General features: G+C 33.8%; 4 protein-coding genes across 10 annotated transcripts; 2 read left to right on the top strand and 2 right to left on the bottom strand.

Moving 5' to 3' along the window:
• Positions 1 to 1,826: 1,826 nt before the first annotated feature.
• Positions 1,827 to 8,251, bottom strand: LOC138132056 (pancreas transcription factor 1 subunit alpha-like). Its single transcript, XM_069049387.1, has 3 exons — positions 7,780 to 8,251; positions 2,451 to 2,761; positions 1,827 to 2,163 (listed from the first exon to the last, which is right to left on the bottom strand). The coding sequence occupies exons 1-3, from the start codon at positions 7,989 to 7,991 to the stop codon at positions 2,012 to 2,014; spliced, it is 675 nt and encodes a 224-aa protein (XP_068905488.1). The 5' UTR covers positions 7,992 to 8,251; the 3' UTR covers positions 1,827 to 2,011.
• Positions 8,252 to 15,890: 7,639 nt separating this feature from the next.
• rngo (DNA damage inducible 1 homolog rngo) lies at positions 15,891 to 24,156 on the top strand. 3 transcript variants are annotated; one of them, XM_069049379.1, is made up of 8 exons: positions 15,891 to 16,304; positions 16,357 to 16,545; positions 22,001 to 22,255; positions 22,310 to 22,542; positions 22,647 to 22,839; positions 22,894 to 22,920; positions 22,974 to 23,032; positions 23,245 to 23,384. In XM_069049379.1, exons 1-7 carry the CDS (start codon positions 16,034 to 16,036, stop codon positions 23,006 to 23,008), a joined length of 1,203 nt encoding a protein of 400 aa, XP_068905480.1. In that variant the 5' UTR covers positions 15,891 to 16,033; the 3' UTR covers positions 23,009 to 23,032; positions 23,245 to 23,384. The 3 variants fall into 3 exon arrangements, with proteins under 3 accessions (XP_068905480.1, XP_068905477.1, XP_068905479.1); XM_069049376.1 differs by lacking the exon at positions 22,974 to 23,032 and having other exon boundaries at positions 23,245 to 24,156; XM_069049378.1 differs by lacking the exons at positions 22,894 to 22,920; positions 22,974 to 23,032 and having other exon boundaries at positions 23,245 to 24,156.
• Positions 24,157 to 24,258: 102 nt separating this feature from the next.
• Positions 24,259 to 25,226, bottom strand: LOC138132057 (uncharacterized). The gene is made up of 5 exons (XM_069049388.1): positions 25,031 to 25,226; positions 24,723 to 24,973; positions 24,543 to 24,676; positions 24,356 to 24,486; positions 24,259 to 24,305 (listed from the first exon to the last, which is right to left on the bottom strand). The coding sequence occupies exons 1-5, from the start codon at positions 25,107 to 25,109 to the stop codon at positions 24,286 to 24,288; spliced, it is 615 nt and encodes a 204-aa protein (XP_068905489.1). The 5' UTR covers positions 25,110 to 25,226; the 3' UTR covers positions 24,259 to 24,285.
• A 342-nt stretch (positions 25,227 to 25,568) lies between these two features.
• On the top strand, positions 25,569 to 27,171 carry Ing5 (inhibitor of growth protein 5). 5 transcript variants are annotated; one of them, XM_069049386.1, is made up of 6 exons: positions 25,569 to 25,757; positions 25,813 to 26,003; positions 26,056 to 26,206; positions 26,266 to 26,442; positions 26,572 to 26,720; positions 26,772 to 27,171. In XM_069049386.1, exons 1-6 carry the CDS (start codon positions 25,721 to 25,723, stop codon positions 26,871 to 26,873), a joined length of 807 nt encoding a protein of 268 aa, XP_068905487.1. In that variant the 5' UTR covers positions 25,569 to 25,720; the 3' UTR covers positions 26,874 to 27,171. The 5 variants fall into 5 exon arrangements, with proteins under 5 accessions (XP_068905487.1, XP_068905484.1, XP_068905486.1 ...); XM_069049383.1 differs by having other exon boundaries at positions 26,056 to 26,212; XM_069049385.1 differs by having other exon boundaries at positions 26,056 to 26,212; positions 26,263 to 26,436.
• Positions 27,172 to 27,327: the final 156 nt, after the last annotated feature.

Here is a 27,327-nt window from a genome sequence, read left to right as displayed (position 1 = left end):
GAAGTGAAACTTTTTATGGGAGGGTCTTGAAATTCTGATCGGCAACCTTTTTGTGTGACGAAAAGTGGTGGGGGTAAACACTATTGGGTCGAGTGGCAGCAGTGTCTCTGTCTTTGTCACACTCACGGCATTTATCGATAATGTCCTCTCTTTGATTTGGAGGCTTAAAAATGAACAATGAGTTACGCATTTCGATATTGTTTAGTGTTATCGTTGTTTATAATTTATTTTCTTCATTAAAATATACAATTTTGTTGTGAATATGCTATTTAAAAGTGATTGATGAATAATTACAATGTTTCCCTGTAATACAAAAGTTTCACTTCTATCGTGCGTCTTTACGACACATTCTGTTTTTTTTTTCGAATTGTTGACAAATTGTAATTGAGACTGTCATAAAAATTTGACGGGGTTTGTATTGCTGCAGGGTGGTCAACCAAGTACACTGAAAAGTACCTACTAGAACAGCTTTGTTAATAATCAGAGTATCAACTTGACGGACCTTTGATAGTTCGGATGTTTTTGGAATTCACTATATTAGTTCCTGAGATATCGATTTTTAAAAATAAAAAAAAATAAATACACGGTGACAGTGAAATTACAATTTTAGGTCGAAATTTCCTCAAAAATAAAATAATACTACATGTCTGTAATAGTGTATTATGATATTTCAATATTAGCAAAATAATTTTGATATTAACAAACTAAAAATGTATAAAATGAAAAAGGACGTTTTGTTTTTTTTTTTTGAAGTCACTAGGTAATTTATTTTATCTACTTTCATACTGTAATGTGCCATATTTCACAAATTTTTAAGTGTCGTAATGGTAGTTTTTACCGCACTAGTACGGTAATAAAGCACTAGTGTAGTAAAGAGATTGAACTTTGCAAAAAATGTTTACAACGATTTATTAACATAAATTACGCAGTTTGAAACATTTTTAATATTAACTTCAGACGCTGTCCCTAAGTTAGGTTGGTATCCTTCCAATTTCCTCTTCAAGAAAGCCACAACCTGATAATATTGATCATTTTCTTAATCAACACCAACGTCCGTAACATAGAATACTGGCACCATAAGAAGGATGGTTTTAACTTCCCTGCAAAAGAGGCAAAGACCATCTTTTCAGGGACTTCACGAATTTTCTTGACTTCCATTTATTCTTCAAAATATTTGTACTCTATCTCGTAATGCTCAATGCTCTTTAGATTTGACAAGAATAAATGTATCTGCAGCACATTGAGCATCCAGTTCTACATCAGAAGGCAAATTTTCCTCTGAATCACTAATTAGCTTGCAAACACAAGAACGTAAAAACATCTTTGTGTAGAATAGAAACTTTTTCGTTTCATCTAAGAACTCAACCATTAACAATGCAAACTGGTTCCGAAACATTTTTATATCTTTACGAGTAATAAAAACAATTCTCATTTCTTCGAGCGCACCTTCAGCGTCTTACGATGCACGTCACTTTTTCTGCAGAAGTTCTGAAGCGAGTCAAATCACTTCCCCTTGTCACGTGGGGAAAAACCTGTTCCTTATAGGTCCCGAATGTTCCCTAAGCGAAGTAAATAATTTACGTATTTGTACCAGAATTCTCAGGGCGCTGAACAAATTGAAGTCACCTGCAAGATTCCCACGCATCAACTCCCAGTTGTGACGTCACACGGCGCCAGACGTCGATATTCTCCAACCGCAGCTATTGGTCACACGTGTCTTCTCCCACGATAAATCAAGATGGCGGCCGCATTTTGGACTCGCGATAAGAACAAAACACCGAATATGAAAATATCCTTTGCCAAAAATAACACGAACACATGATAGGTAAATATTTTATTCATCTCTTCGTATGTACAAGAATTTACAAAATTTCTATGTCGAGTATTAAATCTAATGACTAGTTTGGACTAGGTATAGTTATATAAAAAATAGGAATAACAGTAACAACAAACGTAAGGTAACGCAAATGAAAGGCAGCAGACGGGAGCATCTGCTGGTGGTGGAGGAAGTTTAGTCGGACAAATTGAACGAGGAGCTGCTCCCGTCTTTGTTCGTTCTGGGATCTTCCGGGATCCAGACCTTCGCGTGCATGATCCCGTTCGAGTTGGGCTCCTTCGTTCGGGACCAGGAGAGGGAGTGTGCCGTGTAGAGTCCACCAGATCCTGGAACAACGAAATGCAAACATGTAATTTGTTGCACCCTAGGTTGTGTGCGCATCGCACAGGATACAGCTGCTTTGCGTAACGAATTACGACCGACGGGGTGCTATCATACCTTGATGGCACTGTCGAAGGGGCGGAACACCCGCTGACCCACACTCGATCAATCTTACCGCGAGTTTCGCAGTGTCACCGTGCAACGATAACATACCCATTCATGCTTAATTACACACTTGTGTTTCCACTTTTGACAAGCACAACAATTAATGGGGGAGTTTTTGGCGACTGACCTCTTACGATCACTTTCTTCGGTTCGTCCTTTTGCGTGTTCCTGTTGTGTCCGTTGTAACAGTCCGTGTTCGAGTTTCTGTCGGTTCGGACCAGTTCGCTTAAAAAATTTATGTATCCTATGGCTAATTTTAAAGTGTCTACTTTGGAAAGGCGTTTTTCGTAAGGGAGGGTCGGTATGTGGGCTCTTAAACCTTCGAAAGCGTCGTTTATGGATTGCATGCGTTTTCTTTCGCGCAAGTTCGCCGCCTGTCTTTGCTGGATTTGCTGCTGGGGACATTTGTTTCTTCGTCTGTGTCGGTGGAGGCGGCCCCTGCAATTTAATCTTGCATAAGTAGCTGAATTCTAAATCTGCAAAGATGTAATTTTAATGCAAGGGATGAAACTGTACACTCCTTAATTTACTTGCAAGAAAATCGAGAGAACTGTGAACTTGAAGGCTTGAAAAATTAAAATCAAGTTGTGAACTTGAAACTTAAACCAAGGAAAAAATCAGAAAAAAATTATATCATGAATTTTTATCACAAATAAAAATTAATAAAAAAGTTTAAAAAATAATAGATGTTAATGAGATTACTGGCACCTCTTGTACCTTCCACTTTTAAACTATCAAAACAAAACTTATCACAATTGTAATAGACGCAGAAGGTCATATTTTATCATACCTGTTGATTTATTCGGACTTCCGGTTTCGTCTGAAATGACAGTAATTTTTGATTTTCAAATAGAACCGCCTGTATGTAATTTCATTTTTACAATCCTGGAAAAGTCTGAGTGCGACTGAGTAATTCCGTTCGTTTTTCAAGCTTTGTTCAAGCTAATTTTTATTTCAAATCGACATAATCGACGGAAAAATAACAGAATAATGCAAATATGATTTTTAATGAGGAAATTTAGTATACATATAGCTAGAAGTATTTAAATCTCTTGAGTCGTTTTTTGTAGAAAGTCAAAAATTGTAAACTCTACTGTTAATCGAAACTTAGGTAGCATACCTTACATTGTTAGCTTGAAAGATGGAGGATAAAAGAGTATGCATGAACAAATTTAACGATCATAAAATGAAATTTTGTGAGAATAAAGCAAAAGGAATAAATAAGTCCTGGGACACCTGTATATATTTCACCATTGATAAAAAAAATCATTTGTATCAAAAATTATTATTACAGCAAAAAACAATATGTAAATGTTTGAGAGGATGGAAAGGAATATTTAGATGTGGAAATAAGATATCTTAAGAAATGTCGAGGAAAAAGGACAAAACACGAAGTAGGGAATACCTAAAAGAGTGATTAGATGCTATTTATTTGGTCTTCTCTTTCGAAACTCGATAAGTAAATTGAATTGTATTAATATTGCTTAATTATTGTAATAATAGTAATAACGAAAAATAGTAAAGCAGAACATAAATCACAATTTCATAAATTATTTTTAGTGAAAGTACGAGATTGCTTATTCCTATACGTTTCAATATTTTACTGCAGGAAAACTACTCATTTCAGTTTAACTGTTTGACAAAATCGACCAATTGTATTAAATAACAAGTTAAAAGTTTTAGATTTTTTACTAAGAATGTATGATTTATAAAAATATTGATATATTTGTGGTCGTATTGTCAGCTTTAAATATATAGGCTCACTATTGATTAGTTAATAATGGATGAATTTTTAATGTTGTCTCTGCATCTAGTATATTATTAAGTAAGAATGATTCTTTAACGTAACCTTTTCTACTACGACGTTGTGTGTGAGCAATAGATTGCAGAAAATAATATATTTAAGTGGTAATGGTACAAAAATATTATAAAGAAATAGTGTTGAAAGGATCTGAAGAAAATCTTTAGGGGATTCATCAAATGAACTGCCAAAACTTTGTTAGCTTTGTTAGTTAATTAAAATGACTATATTTTCTAGTACAAAACATTAGGTACTTCACAAATGTAACTTTCATTAAACAAAGTAAGTAAACAAAAACAACAAACCATTAATCAGTAATAAGATTGTTATCACAGAAGGTCCGCTAAGGCTTGAATAAATGTTACGATTTTTCACAGAAGAAGAAAGAAACTTTATGGTTTTGTATCAGGAGTTACATTTGGTGCCCTATCTCGTGTGGGCGCCCTTGGACTGCAATCCTGTGTTAAGATGGCCCTGAACATCTGCCTAATGTATTTCGTAACTGACCTAATTTCACATTACTAAACACTTAAAGGGGGCTGCAGAAAAATAATATGACAAAAGGACATTAGGGTTATTGTTTTCTGGGTTGTGTGGATTGCTGGATGCTGGGTAGCTGACGTTTCAATAGCCATGCTGCTATCTTCTTCGGAGCTTCAAAGTAAACAGCAATCCAGACGACCGCGGCACAACCCGGAAAACAATAACCCTATTGACAACGGCCGTGAAAAGCTGCATTCGATTATGACGAAAGGACAATTAAAGAAGTTTTCGTACATCATTTCTTTATAGAATATTAATTATTTCATAGAACTCTTAACGGGTTATAGAATGCGTTTTTTTTTAAGACATGCTAATTTGTCAACCCCTTGTTAACTTTTGTCCTCAACCTAGTTTTGTAGTGACGTGGTGGCATATTCAATTTAATAACCAGAAGCAAGGAATATGCTAGCAAAAAGATTTTTTTTTGAATTCCGTTTGCTTCAATTTTAAATTTTCAGTAGGCTAAAATTTCACCTGAAATTTGTAAAAATTTCACCTGAAATTTGTAATATTAATAAGTAATTGATTGTGTAATTGTTTAGCTGCATATGGAGGCCATTTTGAATATTTCATTTAATTTTTATTGAAGTAAAGAACCTTGTTATAACATAAATAATGAATCTATCGTTATTAAAGTAATGTTCGGACTATTTTTTGCAAATAACATTTTGTTTGTTTGTTTATGTGACATCCGCACTGTCAGTATATTTTTTATCCAAATTGGTCGAATGTACACTTGCTTTCAAAACTTTTGCGTACACCTATTTTTCCCTGTATTAAATCAGGGTTGTAATTAATCAACTCTGATATTTAAAAAATGCCTCGAGTGACAGAGCAAGACAAAGTGTTGATGCTTTCCAAATTAGAAGAGTGGTCCATAAGAAGGGTTGCTACTCATAATGGGCTAAATAAAAGCACTGTTCTACAAGTAATAAGTAAAGAAGAGGTGGGAACAAGAAGGGACCGTGAGTAGAAGACCGAACATTTTTGTATACAGGATGTTCCTTGTCAAAGTAATGACGTCATCATCTACTTTTTTAAATAGAAACCTATATTTATTCGTCATCATTTTGATAGGTCTTTTAACTGTCAACATGACAGTATAAAATTTTTAACCCCTTACATTTAAAAAAACTTGAGAAAAAAATTGTTGAAAATTAAAAAACATTTTTTATTATTTTCTTTATTAATGATTAATTTACTAACTACATAGTTAGTACCGAAAGGCATTGCTATTAGGTCAGCATCATTTGAAGGTTTTCAACAATAATCAAACACGAACAAAAAATTACTTCAGAAAAATCCTGTTTATCTTATTTCATTCCCTGTTGATTAATAATTCCTTCAAGTCCAAATGAGACTGACCTAATAGCAATGCCTTTTGGTACTAACTAGTTAATAAATTAATCATTAATAAGAAAATAATAAAAATATTTTTTTAATTTTCAACAATTTTTTTCTCAAGTTTTTTTAAATGTAAGGGGTTAAAATGTTTATACAGCCATGTTGAGAGTTAAAAGACCTATATAGGTACAATGTAGGTACAGTATAAGTACACTACCCCTGGTTGTCTGAGTCGGAGTGAGATGTCGTGGCATTTAAAAAAATACTTTCAATAATTTTTTTAACGCTAGTGTCAAACTGTGACATTTTAGGACGCCTATGATTTAAAATAAAAATCAAACTATAAAAAAAACGTAGACTTTTGGATGGCCGTAATTATACAGTGGCCGGCAAAAAAAGTTACCCATCATTTAAATGTCAGTGTCATTAAACACATTAATTACACTTTTGGATTTTGACGTGACAGAAAAGTGATGGCTAGTTTTTATTTCCGGCCATTGTACCTTCGTTTGTAAAAGAAAAAGAAAATCACCACCACCTTGACCCCAAACTTATTTGAACATTTAACACTATTACTTGTTACACTAAACTAGATCTAGAAGACATTCATGGTTGATGGTTGATAATGAATTAATAATAATTAATAACCGGTTGTAGAAAGAATGTTAAATAATGTGAATTACTTTTGTTTCGTTTATAATATTCTTTCGTATAATAATTGTTTTTTGTTGAGTTCAGGTGAAGTTATCAAGTTATGAATAATTTTAGTGGAGTAGCAATTATTCTAGATTTTGGATCTTTAACAAGTAAATCATCTGCATTTTTTTAACGAAAGTTCTCAATGTAGTTGTATGTATTTAGAAAAGTTGAGAAGTTTTAGGCTTTTCACACCACTGTTGTGTGATTTGTTCTTTTCTTCTCTCCATAACTTGAGACCAAATTCTTATATCATTTATTCTAATTCCAAAGCGTTACGTCTGAGTCTTTGTTGTTTCATTTTTTCAATGACGATCTTTCTCATGTTATATCTTGCGAGAAATTGTTTCTGATAATTTAAAAATCTGACTTCGGAGTTCGACTATCATATTGATACTTCTTGACACTTTTTTGTTGTGCAAGTATTTTTGATTTATCTATTAAGTGTGCTGTTTGATCATAAATTTAATTATATCTATTGATCATAATAATAATAGATAATAATTAATCATATCACTTAGCATTTCTTCAAATTGTCTTTGAATTATGAATATTGAATTTAAGGCAATTTTAGGGCAATGCTCTGATTAAATTATTTTCTACAATAATAAATATGCTAACATGTAATTATGATTATTGTCTCTCTACATTAGTATTACAATAAATAATAAAGTCGTATCAGCTTAAGCGAAGTTGAAGAGGGGTCCAAAAAATATAATGTGTTTTACTGAGTTATATCGTGGAACTGAGTTTTTATTTTTTATTCACATTTCAGATTTCTTTTTTGTAGACAGGTGTTACATCATCTAACAGTTAATAAATTGATGAATGGAGTTCAAGACTTCAATAATTAACGAAAGTATAATTTAAATGAATCTACATCTTATCGATTATTTTTGTTTCAGTGACCGTTTATAAAATTTATTAAATGAATTATTAATTATTTTTAGGTCAATGAATATTTAATTATTTAGTAATTAATAATTAGGTTAATCCAAGCATAAATAACATAAATTATATGTATGATAAAAAGAGTAGGTATAACTTTTGGAGAGTGAGAAAGGGGACTTACTCTTTTGACCCGGAACTATTTTCTTGATCACTATTGTAGGAGTAAGAGGAACCAACGGAATCACTGCTATTTTCATCGTACAGAAATAAATCACTACTATTGGAGGATCCTGTTGTGCTACCAGTACTGACGGTACCGTTAATGAAGGGACTGGAGTCGAAAAAGAACTGTCTGTTGACCAGGTCTAAGTCGATGTTTTCCATATTGAACATTCTGTTGAATTTTTCAAAACGAAATTGCACCCTCGGACTAGATTTGTTTGGTTGTTTGCTTGTGCCGTTATAGTATTCGTGTTTCCATAATCACAATAATGATAGTACTATGTGTTAAAAAATGCATCACTTCACATCACTCTATTGGTTAATTAATTAATCGTCCGTAAATGGTTAGTTTGTGCGTGATAATAGGACACGCGTGGCGCCACGTGTCGTTTTTACAAGAGACACGTGTCTCCGTCAACTGAGTACCCGGATTTTTGGTAGTGTCGAAGAACACAGAGAATATCCGGAGCTCAAAATGAGCTTCGCGGATACGCCGGCGCTTAGGGGTGGCACGCGAAAGCTCCGCCTCCTGATAGAATAACGAAAGCTCTCGTATTGACCAAATAAAATTTTTTCCACCGCTATTTGGAATGCTGCAACGCGTATCAACAACGAAAAAGATTTAGAAAGGTGTGCGTAATGGAAGCTATGAATTTCAAATAGGGTTCGAGAAATATTTCGTTTGATCCTGGAAAAATTTAATTAAACTACATTGAGTAAAAGCTGGTAATGAATAATAAAAAAATAAAGAACTTAGATTTAAGTATAATATTATTTTATTTAAAATATTAATGTCACTTTTTGTTAAAAATGGAATAAGGTATAAAATAACGATAAATATTTAAATTAGAATCAGAAACCACGAACTTTATTAAGAGTAAACAAACAATTAAATACCTAAATAATACATTTTTTTCTTGTGAAAATTTAAGGAAATATTATATGTATTAATTTCATTACTAATAAGGATATAAGTTTTTGTTTATAATATATTGAAAGATAATTATCTAATAAATTAAATATTAAAAGCTACTAATTAAATATTAAATAGATACATATTATTTGTTGATCTCTGTTCAGCTGGTCTTCTTTTGAAACTTCTTCTTAGTAAGATTGGTAACACAAATTTCTTATCTTAATCTTGCTAATATTTACAAAACAAGAAAATAAGTTATGTAGACAGAACTTAAATTTGTATTTTATAATTATAAATAATGAGAGCAATCATTTTTGCTATATGTATCAGTCAACCAGATTTTAGAAATCTGGAGGAAATTATGAATTTAAAAATTACAACCAAACATTTTTGATCTGATTTTTGAACTTAACCATAACATAACCATATGGTTATGCAAGTTTGCCCCGAAAATCGTGGCTAATAAACTAGGCAAAAATGAATTCCACAATTTTTCTTGGAAAGCAAAATAATTGTCCCAATCCTTCCACATATTCTTAAACAGTAGATAAATTTAAAATGTTACAGGTACTTGAAACATTGCATTTAATGTGTATATATGTATTTATATTTCTCACACATTTCATTACAAATTTTAAACTGAAAAAAGACTGAATATTTTGAAAATGATCTTAAAAATTGGAAAATTCAAGTAAAATCAGGAGTGGTATTCAAGATTCGAATACGTTGTCCAAACAATCATGTGGTATTTGATACAGAGCCAAAAATTATGAATATTGATAGAACAATAAAAAATTATCGCTGAATAGTACCTATATTATACACCAAGGCGGAGAAGTTCATGATTATAGCAAGAGCGCCAAGATTAGATCCCGGGGCGTGCCGAGGAATGTAAGGCGCGAAGGCTATAAGGGACCGTGGTTTATATGCAGTTTTTTTCACTACTAGATACGTCAAAACCCTTTCTAAAGGCGGCCTTACACCAAGGCAACAATTGGCAACATGTTGCTGACAACGTTTTTTTAGTAATGTTGCCGGTCATTATTAAAAAATGTTGCAGGCAACATGTTGCCAATTGTTGCCTTTTTTAAATTTTTCAACACTTTCTAATTTCTATTCACTTTTCCACAAAGAGCGTCAGAAGACGTCAACTCCATTCACATTCAATTTCACGTAAAAATAACGGTTGCTACGGAAATCTAGTTACCTTTGAAAAATATGACATGCGAATTATAACCAAAAATGTCGGTTTTTGAAAAAGTGAATTTGTAATTGTGCAGTTATGGAGCTATAAAATATAGAAAACCCTGCTGCACTACCTGCTGCAGTGTTGGTAAATGCAAACAATGCATGTTCGAGGTTGTTTATACATCAAAATTTAATCAAAACGTCAAAATCGCAAAAATCGTTGATTAATGAAAAATAGTATATTAATGAGGTCCATTAATACACTATAATTTAGACAAAATAATTCATTAAAATTGAAATTAACAAGCGGTCAACGGAAAAAGTTATTATCTCAGTTGACGAGCGGCAGATAAAATAAACTAGCTATATCATTTGAAATTCCTGACTCAAATTTCAACAAATTCGTCTATCTTTAACTTGATTCTGATCATGACCAAAAGCTGATAAAGGGTTTAGCAAGTAAGATTTGAATGTATAGTTTCATTTATGAACTATGTAGTCATTCGTAGGTACGAGTATATCATTCATGGTAAAATATTTTGTTTTGAGAACATTTTCTGATTCTTTGATAAATTGTCATGCATGCTGTTAACAAACTGAAAATTTTATCGACAAAATTTTACCACTTATGATGTTACCTATCGGGTGTTCATTTAAATGTTGGCGTTGAAGAGTCGATTGCGAACGCACCAGGGATTACAAATCACGGACTAGCTGTTTAAATCTAACCTCACTTTTTGCGTTGTTTGTGTTTTTACTCTGCAGACGAGTGGTGCGTCAACAACCGACTCTTCAACGCCAACTTTGAAGATAAATTTAAATGAACACCCAATATAAATAACATAATAATAAGAATAAAAATGATGGATAGTCTATAAAATGAACTCACATGTTAGCAGAAATTTGAGAAAAAAGTTCTACTCAAGGTTGTTACTTCCGCAAAACGTATTTCTGTACCAGTGACAATGGATTCTGGAGATGCAGTCACTGCAGAATTATATCAAAACATGAATGTTTATCTAATGTTAACAGTTTTATCAGGAAACGTCATTCTGATGCAAATCGTGTAGAACTGTTGAATTTACTTATTCTGGCAATCTGATTTAACGAAATGTTACTTTAATTGCAGAAGAATGAAATTCTTTACAAAACCTTTGAAAACCTCATTGTTATACTAGGCACTAGTTGTTACTTCTTTGCAGTCTGTTTTCAAACCAAAGTATCACTTCTGATTATGTTTTCTTTTAGTCTTTTGATAACAATATTATTCCTTGTAATAATAGAAGAACGAAATGGACAAATTTATTGCAAAAACACCTGCTGCGATATCTTAATTCAGCAAAATGAGCATTTGCAGTTATTCCCTTCACACTCTATAGTAAATTAGCATCTATTGAGTCGATAATAGCCTTTTAATGTAGTTGCACTTTCGCCCCCATGAAACGAAACAGTTCCGCTGGGGCGCTCAGTTGATACATATGTTTCGAGGAGAATCTCTCTCACAGTAGACCAAAAATATAATCAACACTTAACGCAAGGACAACAACCGCCAATTTAACAGACACACTGTGAATACACGCCGAAATTACTCGTCAAATAAAAGAGCGTGAAGAGAGGATTAGGTGACAAATTGCAAGTGCTTTACTGCACTAGAGTGCTTTCTATTTGTTCACATTTTATATCGCGCGCTCCAATAACGGAAACAAGGGTTGTTTTTTGTCTATCTGAACCCGAAATGTCCGACCGGAAACCGCCCTCGTTCATCTCTTACCTATCCCATAATTCACTTCCTCGTCATAAACTTGAATTAACTATCGGCAATTAAAAACACATATTGGAGACGTGTTAGATTTATTGGGGCCGGGTCCCATATTTCTCCGATGAACGGCCTCGGGGGCGGCTCCGGTGGAATAAATAACGGAAACGCACGATATATTTTTAATGAGTAGATAGAGTGGACCCCACAAATTACACCTTCGACCTAATCTGCACCCCACTAACAGACACCTGACCCAGGACCCGACTCGCATTTTTTCCCAGTTGTCCTTCACGATCGAGACTGATTTGCTATTGAGTTTACAAATCAATACAAGAAAGGATCTCGCAAGGTGAGTTGTTTTTTGGTGGAGTGGTGAAAAGAGCGACAAATTCAATTCGATTTCGGTTTAATTATTTTGAATCGGACCTGGAATAGGGCTAAAACACATTTTCCACGGTTGGATAAATTTACCCTGCATGTCAGGGACCCTGCGGCACCACATAAATGCACGTGTCTCTATCTCACAATGCAATCACATGTGTTTATTTAGCTTTGGTTTACATCCTACGTTATTTGCAACATTATTTATTGTATCGACTAGATAAATGTTGTTAATTGAAAGATTATCGTCGAAATCTAAATTGACTAGATAATTATTTGTAGTCATCTACATTGTATGTACAAGATTTTAATAAAAAAGGGAGGAAATGTTGACGTTGTGTTTGTTCTATGCAAATATTTTCTTTCTTCATTAGTAAAGGTGTCATGTGGGAAATGTCTTCATTATCAAACTTGACGTCAATTTCTAGAACTATATATTAAAATTTCAGAAAGCTTTAATAATTTAAAGAATTGACTTCGTTTTAATAACTGAAATAATATGTGTACTAAAAAAAGCAACCAATTTATCTAATTTTATTAATGAATATTTGATTAAGATTTTCTGTTATTCAACTGAATTACCTAACAATATTTTACAAAACACAAATTATATCTTTTCTAAAAAAAGTCGTATTATCTCCTTGCTTGGTTAACAAATTATTTAAATTTACCATAATCGTTTTCTATTACAAAAAAATTAATGTGTTGGTTAAATAATTTTTTTGTTCGACACTCAGAATTTGAGAATTTTTTCCTGTGTGAACGGATTTTGATAAATGTCACAACTTGTCAAAACGAAACGTCGAGCTAATTTTTAAGATTTTAAGCGATTTGGAGACTTTGAGCCTGAGGGGCTCGTAGAGCCAAAAAACCTCGTATTTAACTCGTTCGTGTGTAAATTGGGCTCTTTTTGGCATGAGTGTTCCTTTAAAACTCGTTTCACTCGCGTTTTAAACTGGCCCACTCATGCCAAAAAAAGCCCAATTTACACACGAACTCGTTAAATAAACTACTATTATTGCACAAAAGTCAATGTGTTAGACATCATTGAATTCAGATAAAAAATCTCTACCAGAATAAAGATAAATACATACATAAATATATGTTTCCATTTAAAAAAACAAAGTGATACTTATTTGACATAACAGTTAATGTTGAAAAAAATAAAAAATTAAGCCGTTTTGTAGTGTTTTCTTAACCATTGTATTGTTTCTTTTGTTTATTAAAATCGTACAATAAATAACGGATCTACGGTTTGCGGCGTTTTTAAGACTGAAGGTATGTAAACTATCGCGTACACATTCAAAATCAAGTAACAACGATTTTGCAAAATTTAAGCAGTGTGAACGGGTAATTCTCAGATTAGGTTAAAGATGACATTGACAGCAACTAGAAAAAGTTATGATCGGTCTTCTACTCACGGTCCCTTCTTATTCTCACCTCTTCTTTACTTGAAGAACAGTGCTTTTATTTAGCCCATTATGAGTAGCAACCCTCTTCTAATTTGGAAAGCATCAAAACTTTGTCTTGCTCTGTCAGTCGAGGCATTTTGACTTTTCAAAAGTTTAAATATCAGAGTTGATTAATTACTACCCTGATTTAATACAGCGAAAAATAGGTGTACGGGAAAGTTTTGAAAGCAAGTGTACTTGAGTAACGCGAGATTAATCTCCACCCTTTAAATGATCTATTTAAAAATCGGTCCAAAAATAATAGAGATATAAGGCCTAAAAGTCTTAGGTGGGACACTGTTCAGTGAGTTTTTTTTAAGACTGGCCATAGGGTTTTACATGCTAATTTTTCAACCCCATGTTAACTTTTGTCCTTACGAAAATATTCAATCCAGTTTGGTAGTAAAGTTGTGGGATATGATAATGTATAGAAACAATTTCAATTTAATAACCAGAAGCAAGGAATAAGTTAGCAAAAAGAAATTTTTTGAATTCCGTTTGCACCAATTTTAAATTTTCAGTAGGCTAAAATTTCACCTGACATTTGTAATTTTGATATGTAATTGATTGTGTGATTGCTTAACTGCCTCTGGAGGCCATTTTGTACATTTCATTTAATTTTTATTGAAGTAAAGAACCTTGTTATAACATACCTAAATAATGAATCTATCGTTATTAAATGTAAAATATTAATGTTCACACTATTTTTGCAAATAACATTTTATTTGTAAATTGTCTATTAGTACAACCATTTAGGTATTACAAAATGAAGTACTAGATAATACTATTGTTTAATCTAAAAACAGCGCTACGTTTTGTAATTTTCTTAAAAAAAAAACGCACTGTATATGTGTTCCCTAATAAACGTTTTATTTTTCATTGCCAAAGTCGGATTTAAATAGGTTAGAATTATTTGACGGCATGTCAGTTTATAAATAAATAATTCAATGACATTTTTAAAAATTATTTTATTTTTTATACTGTCCTGCTGTCAATTGATAATTCAGCTGTATCTCTCCTAAGAAGGTTTTGGTTTCACACTGAAAACATTGTAAAGATGTATCAATTTTATTCTGACAGTTCCCGGTTTTTTTGCAACCAACTGTACTATTACAATCATAAAATTTTGGACATCAAACTTCTGTCACATTAAAACAATTACTCTAAATCATGCTTTATTGAAACTGTCACATGAAAGATGAAATTGTTGTCTATTTGACACCGGTTTAAAATATAACTTTTTTAATATGCGAGTACATTTGGGTATTTGTTTTATATTTTTTATTAATTAAAACCTCGTTCTATTTCATTTGTCTGATTTTTACAACTTTTTGAATATTTTCTCGGTAAATCTGACATTCACATTTTCAAAATTGACACAATCAAAATTGAGGTTATTAATACATAAGGGTCGTTTTAGAATCTATGACAGCACGATGACATTAGTGTCCAAAATTTTTTGATCGCAATAGTACTATGGCGGCCAAAAAATTTTGGCCGTCAGTTTTTTGACATTCAAGTAAAGTGTAAATAAACCTTTAGGAATCGTAACCCCACTTTCGATTCTTGTCATTTTGACAATCAATTTAAACTGTTTGAAGCTCAGATATTCGAAAAATCCGACATGAATAAACAAAATTAGAGCAATCGTACATAGATAACCTGAGGTAAACGTTCTGTGTAGTAGAAATGACAAAATAATTTTGAGTTTTGAAATTTACCACCCAAAAAATAACGTTCATAATCAAGACGGTAATCACAATGACAATAAAGTACGGATTACAATTTTTTATTTTTGAATTGACAGACAATGACGGCCAAAATTTTTTGGCCGGCATAGTACTTACCACACAATTTTGTAAAATTTACATTAGATAGTGGACGGATAGATTATTATTATAGTGTTTTATAAGTAGGTTAGAAATTACCTCTACCTCAACGCCAATAATCTACGGTTGTAAAATCAGTGTTGATATATGCAACCAACAAAACTGAAAAATCATCCAGAGGTGTTGATGTTATTGCCTATTTTACACTCACCTACGTCTCAAAGTTCATTGATTCATTGATTGCTAGTAATGCATAAATAACTAGGTATCTATAATTAAAACAGATCGTTATGAATTATAAATGAGAGAAAGATTTTCTCCCTTGTTTCATTGGTCAGGGCACAGCATATTCAAGTTTTATTGCACCCCAACCAAAACATCTCAACTGGACAAATAAACAGTCCAAACTGTAAATATGTTGTTTTTGCCAAAACTTCAACATACTGAATATTGTTTGGAGTTTTTTTTAGAATTAAAATGTTCAATCGGTTGCCCTTGATATATTTTTGAATTTTTTCTTTGTGTTCTTCGTGCTCCATTGCCAAATTTCCCACCAACACCGCCTGTCAGCATGATTCTGTCATATTAGTCTCCCAGCGGTTGTTATTTTAGGTTAGAATAAAAATGTATCGTTTAATCTTGTAATTTGTTCGATCAGTTGACGACGTTTTCGGCCGTAAATCAGCAAAATGAAAGTGACGGTGACTACATTAACGGATTTTATTTTCGTCCTGGATGTATCAGAAGATTTGGAATTGGAAAATTTCAAAGCGTTTTGTGAAGTGGAAACGGGATTTCCGGCTACCGAGATCGTCATCGCGTTCAACGGAATGCCTCTGATGGATAACAAAAAATCCCTGAAGGCGTACGGAATTCGCGACGGGGACGCCGTCATCTTGCAGCACATGCTACACGCGGGCTCGTCCCAGAGCTCCTTCGAGCAGGTGCCAGGATCAGGAAGTAGTGGCGTCAGGATTCGTAGTGGAATTGTCGGTAACAGTTGTAATTGTAGTTCCCAGTCTGGATTTCAGCGGAATTCAGATACCAACTGCTGCCAGAGGTAGCCGGGTGTCGCCTGGGAGGCCATCCGAGGATGATCCAGTCTTGATCAGAGATATGTTCTTGGCGAATCCTGATCAACTGGCGCTGTTGAAACAAAATAATCCCCGATTGGCCGACGCTCTCCTGAGTGGCAACATTGGTAAGAAATAAATGCTATATTTTCTTAATAGTTGTGTTCGGACATTTTTTCACTTTGCCCACACAATTATGTAGATGTTAAGGTTTCATGAAAATAAAAGGTATACACTTAACAAAAATCTATGTAGACTTGTCCTTACACCACTTTTAATGTGAATGTGTGTATGTGATAAGAAAGCCTAATCTTAAGTTTTTGTTCTTTTTATCATTATCACTATAGCCATGACCAAGATACAAGAGCATGACGTTAGCTGTTATTGAAAATAAGTTGTTGACTGACATTGCTTATTTTTTAATTGTTCCATTTAAATACATGTGTTGTATGACAAAGCAGTCTTGATCTGAAATTTATTTGATCACACGCTAAACAATGTTCAAATAAATTTCTGCTCAAGCAGGCCGTGGTTGTCTCTCTCTTTTGTAAACCTGGGTTGTCTTTTTAATGGAGAAATTCTTCAGATGCATTATCTAATTTTGATCACACCTTCATTTGTTCTGATAAATGACAAATTGAACTTTTTAGTTCATATTATACATACATATTATGTTTTTAACTTTTTCAACGGTTTCTGAAATTCGTACTGGTCGTCCCAGTTCCATTTTTTAACTCTACACTTTCTGTTTACGAAACATTTGACAACTGATGAAGGCTACAGTACACCTTAACGGAAACAAAAGCAAGCACTAAGTCACGACCACATATTTTTGTGAACACTCGTTACGTGGAAAATATTTTCACCAAATATATCGGGATTAGAGTAAAATAACATGATGGAGATGTGAAAACCTTCAGTAATACCTCCAGGAAAAGAATAAGTTTAATACAATAATTTTCAAGCCCTGCTTTAAATCAATGCCGCTTCATTTAATCTATTTAAGTATATGTATTTAAAAATGCATTTTTTTCTTATTCTATTGGGTTTTTAATTATTTCCCATGTTGGTTCAAATTTGAACATTGAGAAGGTTGTTACTTTATAATGGTAGGTGTTCATGCCAGAGTCGAATAAAGCGACTATAAAGTTTTGGTACAGAAATATTTGTCGTAAATAGTCGTCGTAAGCAGAAAACTGCACTCCACTAAAAATAAATGGAAGAAAACATTAATGTCGTTTTAAAAACATTTAACACTTTCAAATGTCTTGTTTGAGGTGTGCTAAATGTGCAGACAGGGTTTTGATCATGTTGAACGAAATCGCTTTGTTGGTTTTCTAAATTAGAGATGAAAGAGTTTTTTTTTTCGTGTTTTTGAAGCCTGTAATCAAAATGTATTTTTTATAAACATTGCTTGGTGAGAAACGTGTATCTCAAAGTGAAAATATAAATTAAGAATCCTAGATAGTTTCCAATTACAGTACAGCCTGTGTTACTAACCGTTCGCTGTTGCGACGCATCTAGTAATCCAGTACTTTTCTTGATAAAGTAAAAAAGGGATTTCTATCATATTTCTTCTCCATTTGTTAGTTTTAACGTCGAACAAACGTAAAATATTATTAATATTATAAGTATCTACTAATCAGAGTCTAATGTCGTACAATATTTTGATTTCGTTGTAGTTTGTTGAGGAAAACTGAAAAAGTAGATTTAATATACTACGAGTAACTGATGAAGTTGATTACAAAAGAAGATTTCAATGTTGTAGTTTGATGACGTGAATTATCAATACTGTGTAAAATTTTATCAAGAGAGAACATTCTGTTGAAGTGAGTAACTTTAAGTACGAATGGAATATTCAACATTAAAATATCATTATTCAATTAAATTATAACTATACTCAGCAGCACAACTAACCGCCCACCCGCTTTAAATGACTTAGCTTTGTCAAATAAGTGTGTTTTATGAATCAAATTTTGTGGATAAAAAAAAAGCCTCAAAGGCGGCTTAATAATAATCAATCTATTGTAATACATAAATGAGATAAATCAGCTAAACTTTGATTTATTTGAAAATAGTTAATAAAATTTTGGTGGGCGATTAATTTTGCCGCTGAGTATATTAGTACGACTCAACAATTGATCTAATTTGGTCGCAGGTATTGACTAACACATAAAAGGCTCGTTTTTCACAATCGATAATTTAAGTTATTTAAGCATTAAGGTGCGTTTTATTGGTCGAGGGTAATAGTTAATTGTATGTATAATAGCATTATTATCCAAGACCGGTAGCATCTAACGCTCGTTGAATTTTTTTGCACGATCGGAAGCATTAAAAACAAGTTTTTAATTTTCTTACGTACCCCATGGCCGGTTTCTATGCAATTGATGTCGAATCTAGTAAACAATTTTTAGACCCCATTGGATTGAAAATCGCAAAAATTCTGTGAAGCCGACGGCTCCTACCTAGACAGTTTTAGTTATAGTCACTTTTTAATCCATGGTCTGTCTATTCCAAAAGAGACTGAATAATAAATTATGAATTACAGGACCGAAGATTCATGACGCAGTGACTTAGTTTAAGACGGAAAGATAAATAGATAAAGTTTATTCATGTACAATGGACATGTGCTACAAATGTACAGTTCTCATATATAATAAACCAAGGGACAGATATATTGCCGGAAATTTTTTCGAGCAGTCCTGACACACGAGTGTTTGTAGCAAGAAAATTACACGAGGGCGCTAGCCCGAGGGTAATTTTGAGCGACAAACACGAGTGTTGGACTGCAAGAAAAAATTTCTGGCGATATGTATCTGTTCCGAGGCATATTCGGAAGAGAATCGCCCGAAAAAACTTTTCCCTAGGTAAATTATATCGGAAATTTTCCCTAGGGAAAATTTCCGCTTAATTAAATTGTGATTGGTTGCTATTCAAACAATTCGGAGTTGTGATTTGTCAATATAAATCATGTCACATTTGAGGGTGATTCTCATATATAATATACCAAGGGACAGATATATTGCCGGAAATTTTTTCGAGCAGTCCTCACACACGAGTGTTTGTAGCAAGAAAATTACACGAGGGCGCCAGCCCGAGGGTAATTTTGAGCGACAACCACGAGTGTTGGACTGCAAGAAAAAATTTCTGGCGATATATATCTGTCCCGAGGTATATTCGGAAGAGAATCGCCCGAATTTTTTTTTCCCTAGGGCAATTATATCGGAAATTTTCCCTAGGGAAAATTTCCGCTTAATTAAATTGTGATTGGTTGCTATTCAAACAATTCGGAGTTGTGATTTGTCAATATAAATCATGTGACATTTGAGGGCGATTCTCAAAATAATAAACTTGCAGTGAAACTGAGTGGCAGAACCGTTTGAATGTTTCACTAAAGTTAAAGGGCGCCGCTTCGAACGAATATTTTATTTTCTTTGTTATTAATCAAAGAAAAGAATCTAAAAATGTCACAGAACAGTCTGTTGTTGTTTTCATTTTAAAATAATTCATACCATGTTTGCATATCAAAAATCCATAAACTGCAGTTTATGACTACAATACACGCGGCTAATATATTTTTTTTTTCGCGACATTACGTTAAATATAAATTAGGTTAAGGACGTGCATGAATTTAGGAAAAATAAATTGTCGTTTCAGTTGTAGCAACTTGTATCGTCTTCAGTTACTATGTAGGATTATAGGGATATTTATTATTTAGCCAACATAACAGGTTGGACATTTTTGATCTGTGAACAGACCACAGCTCATCCATTACAGACTTGAGTTGTCAAATTCAAGGTCAGCCAAAATTTTGTGACTATAACCGTGTATTTAATGCATTATTTTACTTTTGCTGAGAATGTACTCATAATTTACAGCGTGATTAACAATGAAACAATTGAAAATTTGTCTCGTAATTGGCACTGCCCCGATGTTTTAACTTGACACGACATTAAAAAAAAAAGGTTATGTTGGGTATGCCATATATCTATTAACTAGATTAGATATATGGTTTATGCTATTATAAAAATGAAGCTTTGATGGTAGACATTTTAAATTTGCCTGTCAAACCTGACAACTGGAAATGTGTTTAGATTACAGTGTTACCAAAATCATTCAAATTTTCATTGTCACCATCAGATTCAGCCATTCTTGATGCCTAGTAACAAAAATGTCATTTGTGTCAAAATGCGAAATTGAGGTTTAATAATTATGGGCCGTATGATTTCCCATTCGTTAAGCCTTTCATTAGCTAAATAATTGATTAGACAAAGTGAGCAAGCACTATGTTAGACAGAGACAAAACAATTTAACGACGTTCTTTAACTTTAACGAAAGGGAAATCATACGGCCCAATTTGTTTGCTCATAGGAGTGTTTACAATGTGAATTCAAGAAGTTAATAATTATTAAATGTAGAAGAATGTGAAATTTTTATTTACAAAAATTATTGATTGGTCCAAGTTCGATGGATAAAAGATCCTGCCAATTTTATCCATGGCTGGGAACCAATAAGAGCTCTCTTTTAATTTGTCGGTGGATAAAATGACAATTTAGAGTAGAGCTTTCACATCAATAAAGTTGCTTTTATCTGATGATGTAGATAAAATTTATGGCACTACTGAGTATACAGCATAAAATTTTTAAAATTGGTTTGTCTCCATACGGAAAGTAAAAATAATATAGGCCGTGCCAAACCTAAATAACCACCACTTGTTGAATTCAGTTGGTGAAAACAAAATTACACTAAATGTATAATGGCAATTTTGATTTTAGTAGGATAATCAAATCTAAGTACACAACGTTGCCGGTTGATTTTCTGGGTAGAATGCAGTGTTGGTGGTTATTTGGTTTTGGCAAGGACTATACGTACTCGTGTCAAAAATAAATTACTCCCTAGAATTCGAACTTTTAGGGAAATAATGTTTTTCATGTTGTGTGTAACTAGAATTTTCAAAAGTAATTTTGAATGCCTAAGGTTGGTTACTTTGAATTGAGAGATTAAATCCAAATAAATATGCCGCCAGTAACCAAAATTAATTGTGAAACGGAAAATCATCTATCACTTGGCGAGAAATTAGTCATTTGCAACTGTTACAATTAATTTGCTGTCTTACATTTTTGGTATATCTTTTGTTTGTCACCAGAAACCACATAGCCTCCAACCTAACCAAATTTATGGCAACCTAGTAACGAATATCCCTAAATCCTAGGGAGTCATTTATTTTTGACACGAGTCCTATAATTTTGCAATTTGATTTTGGTATACCAAAAAATTATTCATCAATCAAGGTGTGCAGTGCATTGAGTCTCTTTTTATTTCTACATTGCACCACAATATGTAACATTAACAATGAATAAAAGATGGGATTTATTGGTGTATTATTCAGTCATCAATTTTAATCTAATTATTTACTTGAGTTTGAAAATATTGCTAACAAATCAATCGACGTATTCTTTATGGACAGGAACACCACGTAACATGTCACGTAACGTCAAGTAAAAAAATATCCTTGATCGGAGAACATAAACATTGATAGACTCTTCTTATATTTCTGTATTTTTTTGTTTTTTATTTTTTCAGATACATTTGCGTCGGTCCTCCGGGAACAAGTCCAGGCCAGACAGGAACGCGAACAGCAAAGACTTAGAATGTTGAACGCCGATCCGTTCGACACCGAGGCTCAACGCCTCATTGCCGAAGAGATCCGCCAGAAGAACATAGAAGCCAATATGGAGGCAGCAATGGAATACAACCCCGAATCTTTCGGTACCGTCGTTATGCTTTACATAAATTGCAGAGTGAACGGATATCCCGTCAGAGCTTTTATCGACTCAGGTAACGTATCTCCTCCGTCAAGATTACAACTTTTTGATTTTTAACGTACCCAAGGTGCTCAAACCACAATCATGTCCAGTAATTGCGCTGAAAGGTGTAACATTATGCGATTAGTGGACACCAGATGGGCCGGAATAGCAAAAGGTGTAGGTGTTCAAAAAATAATCGGAAGAATTCACATGGTACAAATTCAAATCGAAAGTGACTACCTCACGACAAGTTTCTCCGTTCTCGAAAATCAACCCATGGATATGTTGCTAGGTTTGGACATGCTCAAAAGACATCAGGTGAGTCGGATTGGTTTTTGTGTTGGTTAGTACTGTTGAAAGTGTGTTAATAAATTCGTTTCGCTTCTCCAGAAAGAGTTTAATAAAGCGTTGGTTGATTTCAGTGTTGTATCGACTTACGAGCGAATGTTTTAAGGATCGGAACAACAGGAACCGAAACAAAATTCCTTGCCGAAACAGACTTGCCGGAATGCGCCCGACTTAGTACGAATAGCGAAGAAGACGTCATCACTAGGTCCATCAAAGAGTCGGAGGACAGGCAGCTTCAGGAAGCACTGAGAAACAGTCAGTTGTCAAGTGAGTACTGTGTGCGACGCGACCGCCATCTTGCTCTCTAATATTTTATTCTAGAGAAATCTAAAAGGCCGAAAAGTACCGGCAAGTAACTGTACATAGTAGCTAAATCGTTTCTGTCTAACGTTTTATTGTAGAGCGAGCTAAAAGGCCGAAAAGTAGCGGCAAGTAAATGTACAGAATAACGAAATTGTTGGTAAATTTGCAATTAAATACATTTACTCTTTGTCAAAGGTAATCGTGGCTCGATGTAAACGTTGAACTTACCCAAATTTGTTGAAAGCATAAATTTTTTGGTAGAACATTTGTTGATTTAACCGCGGCTCGTAGAGTTGTACTAGCTGAAAATGAATGTGACGCGGTTTGGTGTTCCGATCGGATTCTGATGGAGTTTTGTAACTGTTGCAGACCCCGGCGGTGGGATGGGCGAAGGTTCCAAATCCAGCACAACTTCAAATACTCAGGTCTTACCGTCTGACAAATTTTCCGAGGGTGACGTTAAAGAGATAGCAGGTTTAGGTTTCGCTAGAGAACAAGTCATATCCGAGTTGCGCAGGTTTAACGGTGATAAAACGCAAGCGACTGCCGCACTGTTTGCAAAGTCTTTGAAATTTTAAGTGCATTTAACTGGTCACACATTAGCTTTTTATAATGTAAGGATTTATTGTTAGGTTTTTGATATTGTGGTCGATAATAATTCTTAAATTTACATATCTAAACAACGTGAAGGTTTCTGTTTTATTTTAGTTATTGGCTGGTCCATTCAATAGACTGCTCAGTGTATGCATATTTAGTGGCAGCGTGAGATGAACGTTTAATTAGTAAACGGGCGTACTAAATTTTTATAACGATCGTGCATTTTTATAAGACTGTATTTTAAGAATTTTTCCACGTGTAGTACGGATTTGCTCTCAAGAGGGTCATCTCGTAAGACGGGATCGAGCGGTGAAACACTCAGTTTTGATTCGACCTAGACGGTTCTCGAGTTGCACACTTAAATGATATTCGCTGAAGTGTTCCGCAGTAAACAGTTTCAATTCTTCGATTTGTTGCGCATTAATGATTGTTTTAATACCGTTTTCTCGCCGATTTTTTGTTTTAACCCGTTATGTATAATTATTTCAATTCGGAGTATACTAAGTAGAATCGGCTCAAATTTTATTCTAGTTAATTTCATTGCTGTACGATTTTAGCACGGTGTATTATTCTACTTACTATGTTCTTGAGGTGTAGTACTGTTTTTAATGTATATTGGTGGGTTTCCGCATAGGTATTGATATTGACAGTGGGACTTGTGTTAATAAAAAGACTATAGTCTGACGTTGCAGTTTCTTGAAGCACCCCTCACAGGCTACCTTCCCACTCTTTCACAAACACTCCAAGATATTTACTTACAAGAATTTGATTTTTAATAAAATTAAATAAATAAAACGTGCTTTATTTTCAGTTTTACATAATTGCTGACACACCTAAAATATGACAATGAATTTGATATTTAGGTATTACAGTTCCTCCTTACGCCCTTTCAAAAATTCCGGTGTCAGGATTACTGTACCACTCAGATTCTCCACTGTTGACCTCTGATCTCTATTTTTCTTGAACGCAGGGTCGGCGTCTGTCAGAGTAATTCGTGATACCACCGATTTTTCGCTAAAAAAAAATAATTGTCAGTAGGATTACTACAATCTAATAAAAGTTAAGTTAACTTCTGCAAGTTGGCGTTAACTGTGACGTCTCTGGGCTTGCTGTAATCGCATTCTAGATGGAAAGCTGCATCACCTGGCATGATCAGTTCTTTGTCATGTTGCAGTACCAAAGTGTTTGAATAAATTTCGTCTTTCTGCAATGCGGTCTGAGTAAACGTCGATTTCGCTTCATTTTCTTACCTTTTGGGTGTTGCACTGATCCAGCGGAAATTTAATTGAAAAAGATCGACGTTTGCTGGTTGCAGGGTCCAAAAAACAAGGCGAATTCTTGTCGTAGAAGCTTCCCCTGGTGTATATCACTCCGTCAAAGTCTTCTTCCGTTTTCAATTCTATTAACATCGAACCTGAGCCGCATCTTAGTTGGACACTTTTGTATCCTTTGTCGCTCAGACCAATCGTCATTTGGTCCCCGATGTCCGTTTGGAATATGCCTGTCAAGTAAAAGATAATTGCGAAATTTATCACAATTTTGGTGAGTAATACGATACCGTCATTTTCTTCACAGTTGCATTGGAACAAAATGAAGATGAGTGCAATTAACTTCGGGGAAAAATTTAATCCAAGCATTTTTTCAACACTAGATCTGATTCATTTTTTAGAGATTAGTGTAAGAAGTGGCGTATTCGAAGCACGTGGCCGCGAACTTTCATCATGAGTAATGTACAAAAAGGTAAATGAACTCGCGGCCACAACCTTGACTTCTTTATTGGCTGAAAAAATGTTAGAAATGCATTACACTGCAGTGAAAACTGGTGAATATTTTAATAAAGTTGCTCTATCTATGCAAACACAACATTAATGAATTAAAATTTACAAAATTGGATGGTATTAAAATGTAATCCTTTTTTTGAATGAAAGTAATTTTTAATTAAGAGCAAAAAGCTAATTAATATTGCAGCGAAGTCACTTGTCTATACAGGTCTTTACAAGTTGATTTTCTTCTGTAAAGTGTTCAAAAATAATTGATTCAAATTTACTGCCACTTTTAGTTGGGAATTAGTCGTCAGGGGGTTCTGCAGTCAAATTCAAATATTTTGACAGCAAATGTCAAAAGCGTCAAATCAAAATGTCAATGTGCTGTCACTATTGTTGATGCATGTTGTTGATGGAAAAGAGCGCCAAACAAAACAAGAAGGAATAGATTATTAGAGCCTTTAATGTCTCATAAAGTTTAAATCATGACGTCTGCGTTGTACTTGGAACATTACCTGGACAGTAAGTTTAAACGTCCTGCAGAGAGGAAAACTCTAGAACATCTGATGCATTTCAGGTTTGGAACATTTGCCAATTGAACTGCAACGAAATTTCACATTAATGCGAGATCTGGATTCCCGGGCCCAAGGTTTAATGCAAAATATTGACTCACTAGCTGATAATTACTTGCGAAATCAGAAAACCGTAACACCTGATGATAAAAAGGAACAGTTGGATAAAATTCAGTCACTGTTCAATAAAGCAAAAGTGTGTAGAATATCCTTTTTCAATTGTGAAAATTATGTTTTCTGTTTAATAGGAATATGGTGATGATAAAGTACAATTAGCCATTCAAACATATGAGTTAGTCGATAAACATATTAGGAGGTTAGATAACGATTTAGCGAGGTTCGAGTCTGAAATTCAAGACAAAGCGCTAAATTCGCGTAATCAAGACGAACCTTCTGTTGGTAAAAGTAAGATTTGGTGGAGAAACAAGGGTAGAGATAAATGTGATTTTTTCTAGAAGGTCGGAAAAAAACTAAAGATGGTAAAACTGAAAAGAAGAAGAGACCAGGTAATTCTAGTGAAGAGGATTCAGCAGGGACGAACAGGGGGTCAAAAAAGAAGAAACAGAAAGGTACTGGATCGACAGGGAATACTGGTAGTAACACAGGCAGTGGAGCAAAGACTGCCTCAGGTGAGGGTTCGTATCATCTCATGACATTTCTTTTCTTTGACTGGGTCTAGATATTAAAACATTTCTCTATCTAACCCATTTAGCACATTCATTTGTCACTTGTTGAGATAGACATAATAACGGGAATCATTTCAGTTACTGATTCAGTCTCCGTGTTACCTGGTTTAGCTGGAATTGCGCATCCGAGTGATGTCTTAGACATGCCCGTAGATCCCAACGAACCGACATATTGTCTTTGTCATCAAGTTTCTTACGGGGAAATGATCGGGTGTGACAATCCAGATGTAAGCAACTTTAAATGCCTTTTCGGATTGGTTTTCAACTTTCCATTTTAGTGTCCCATCGAATGGTTCCATTTTGCGTGCGTCGGATTGACCACCAAGCCCAAAGGAAAATGGTATTGTCCAAAGTGCACTCAAGATAGGAAGAAAAAATAAATAGGAAATAAGTAAGACAAATAGGCAATATTTTAATTTTTATGGAGTGTTGTTTACTGAAAGAAAATTTTTATTGACTTTGGCACTGAGTGTTTGTGAGTTTTAAATATTGTTATTACTCAGACGATGACAGCAACTCAATAAGTGGTTTCTTTCTTGTGAAGTACAAATGTGCAACAGATAAATTTTAATGTTATTTTGTGATTTATTGTATTAGTTGAAAACAATTTAATATTGTCATTCTGTGCGGGTGACATTTTACAGAAAATACATAAATTATAATCTTTCTAAAATAAAAGTGTACTTCATTTAATACTGTCATCCATCGTGAACAATTTTGAAAAATTAAAAGAAAATGAATAATATTTTTTGAGTTATTACTTGGAAATCGGGACAATTTTTAAAAGTATCATTTTTTTTATTAATGAAAACAATGTCCTACACTGGAGTAATT

Source organism: Tenebrio molitor, chromosome 5 (assembly GCF_963966145.1).
Source record: "Tenebrio molitor chromosome 5, icTenMoli1.1, whole genome shotgun sequence".
NCBI classification, from domain to species: domain Eukaryota; kingdom Metazoa; phylum Arthropoda; class Insecta; order Coleoptera; family Tenebrionidae; genus Tenebrio; species Tenebrio molitor.
This window is presented reverse-complemented; position numbering and strand designations above follow the sequence as displayed.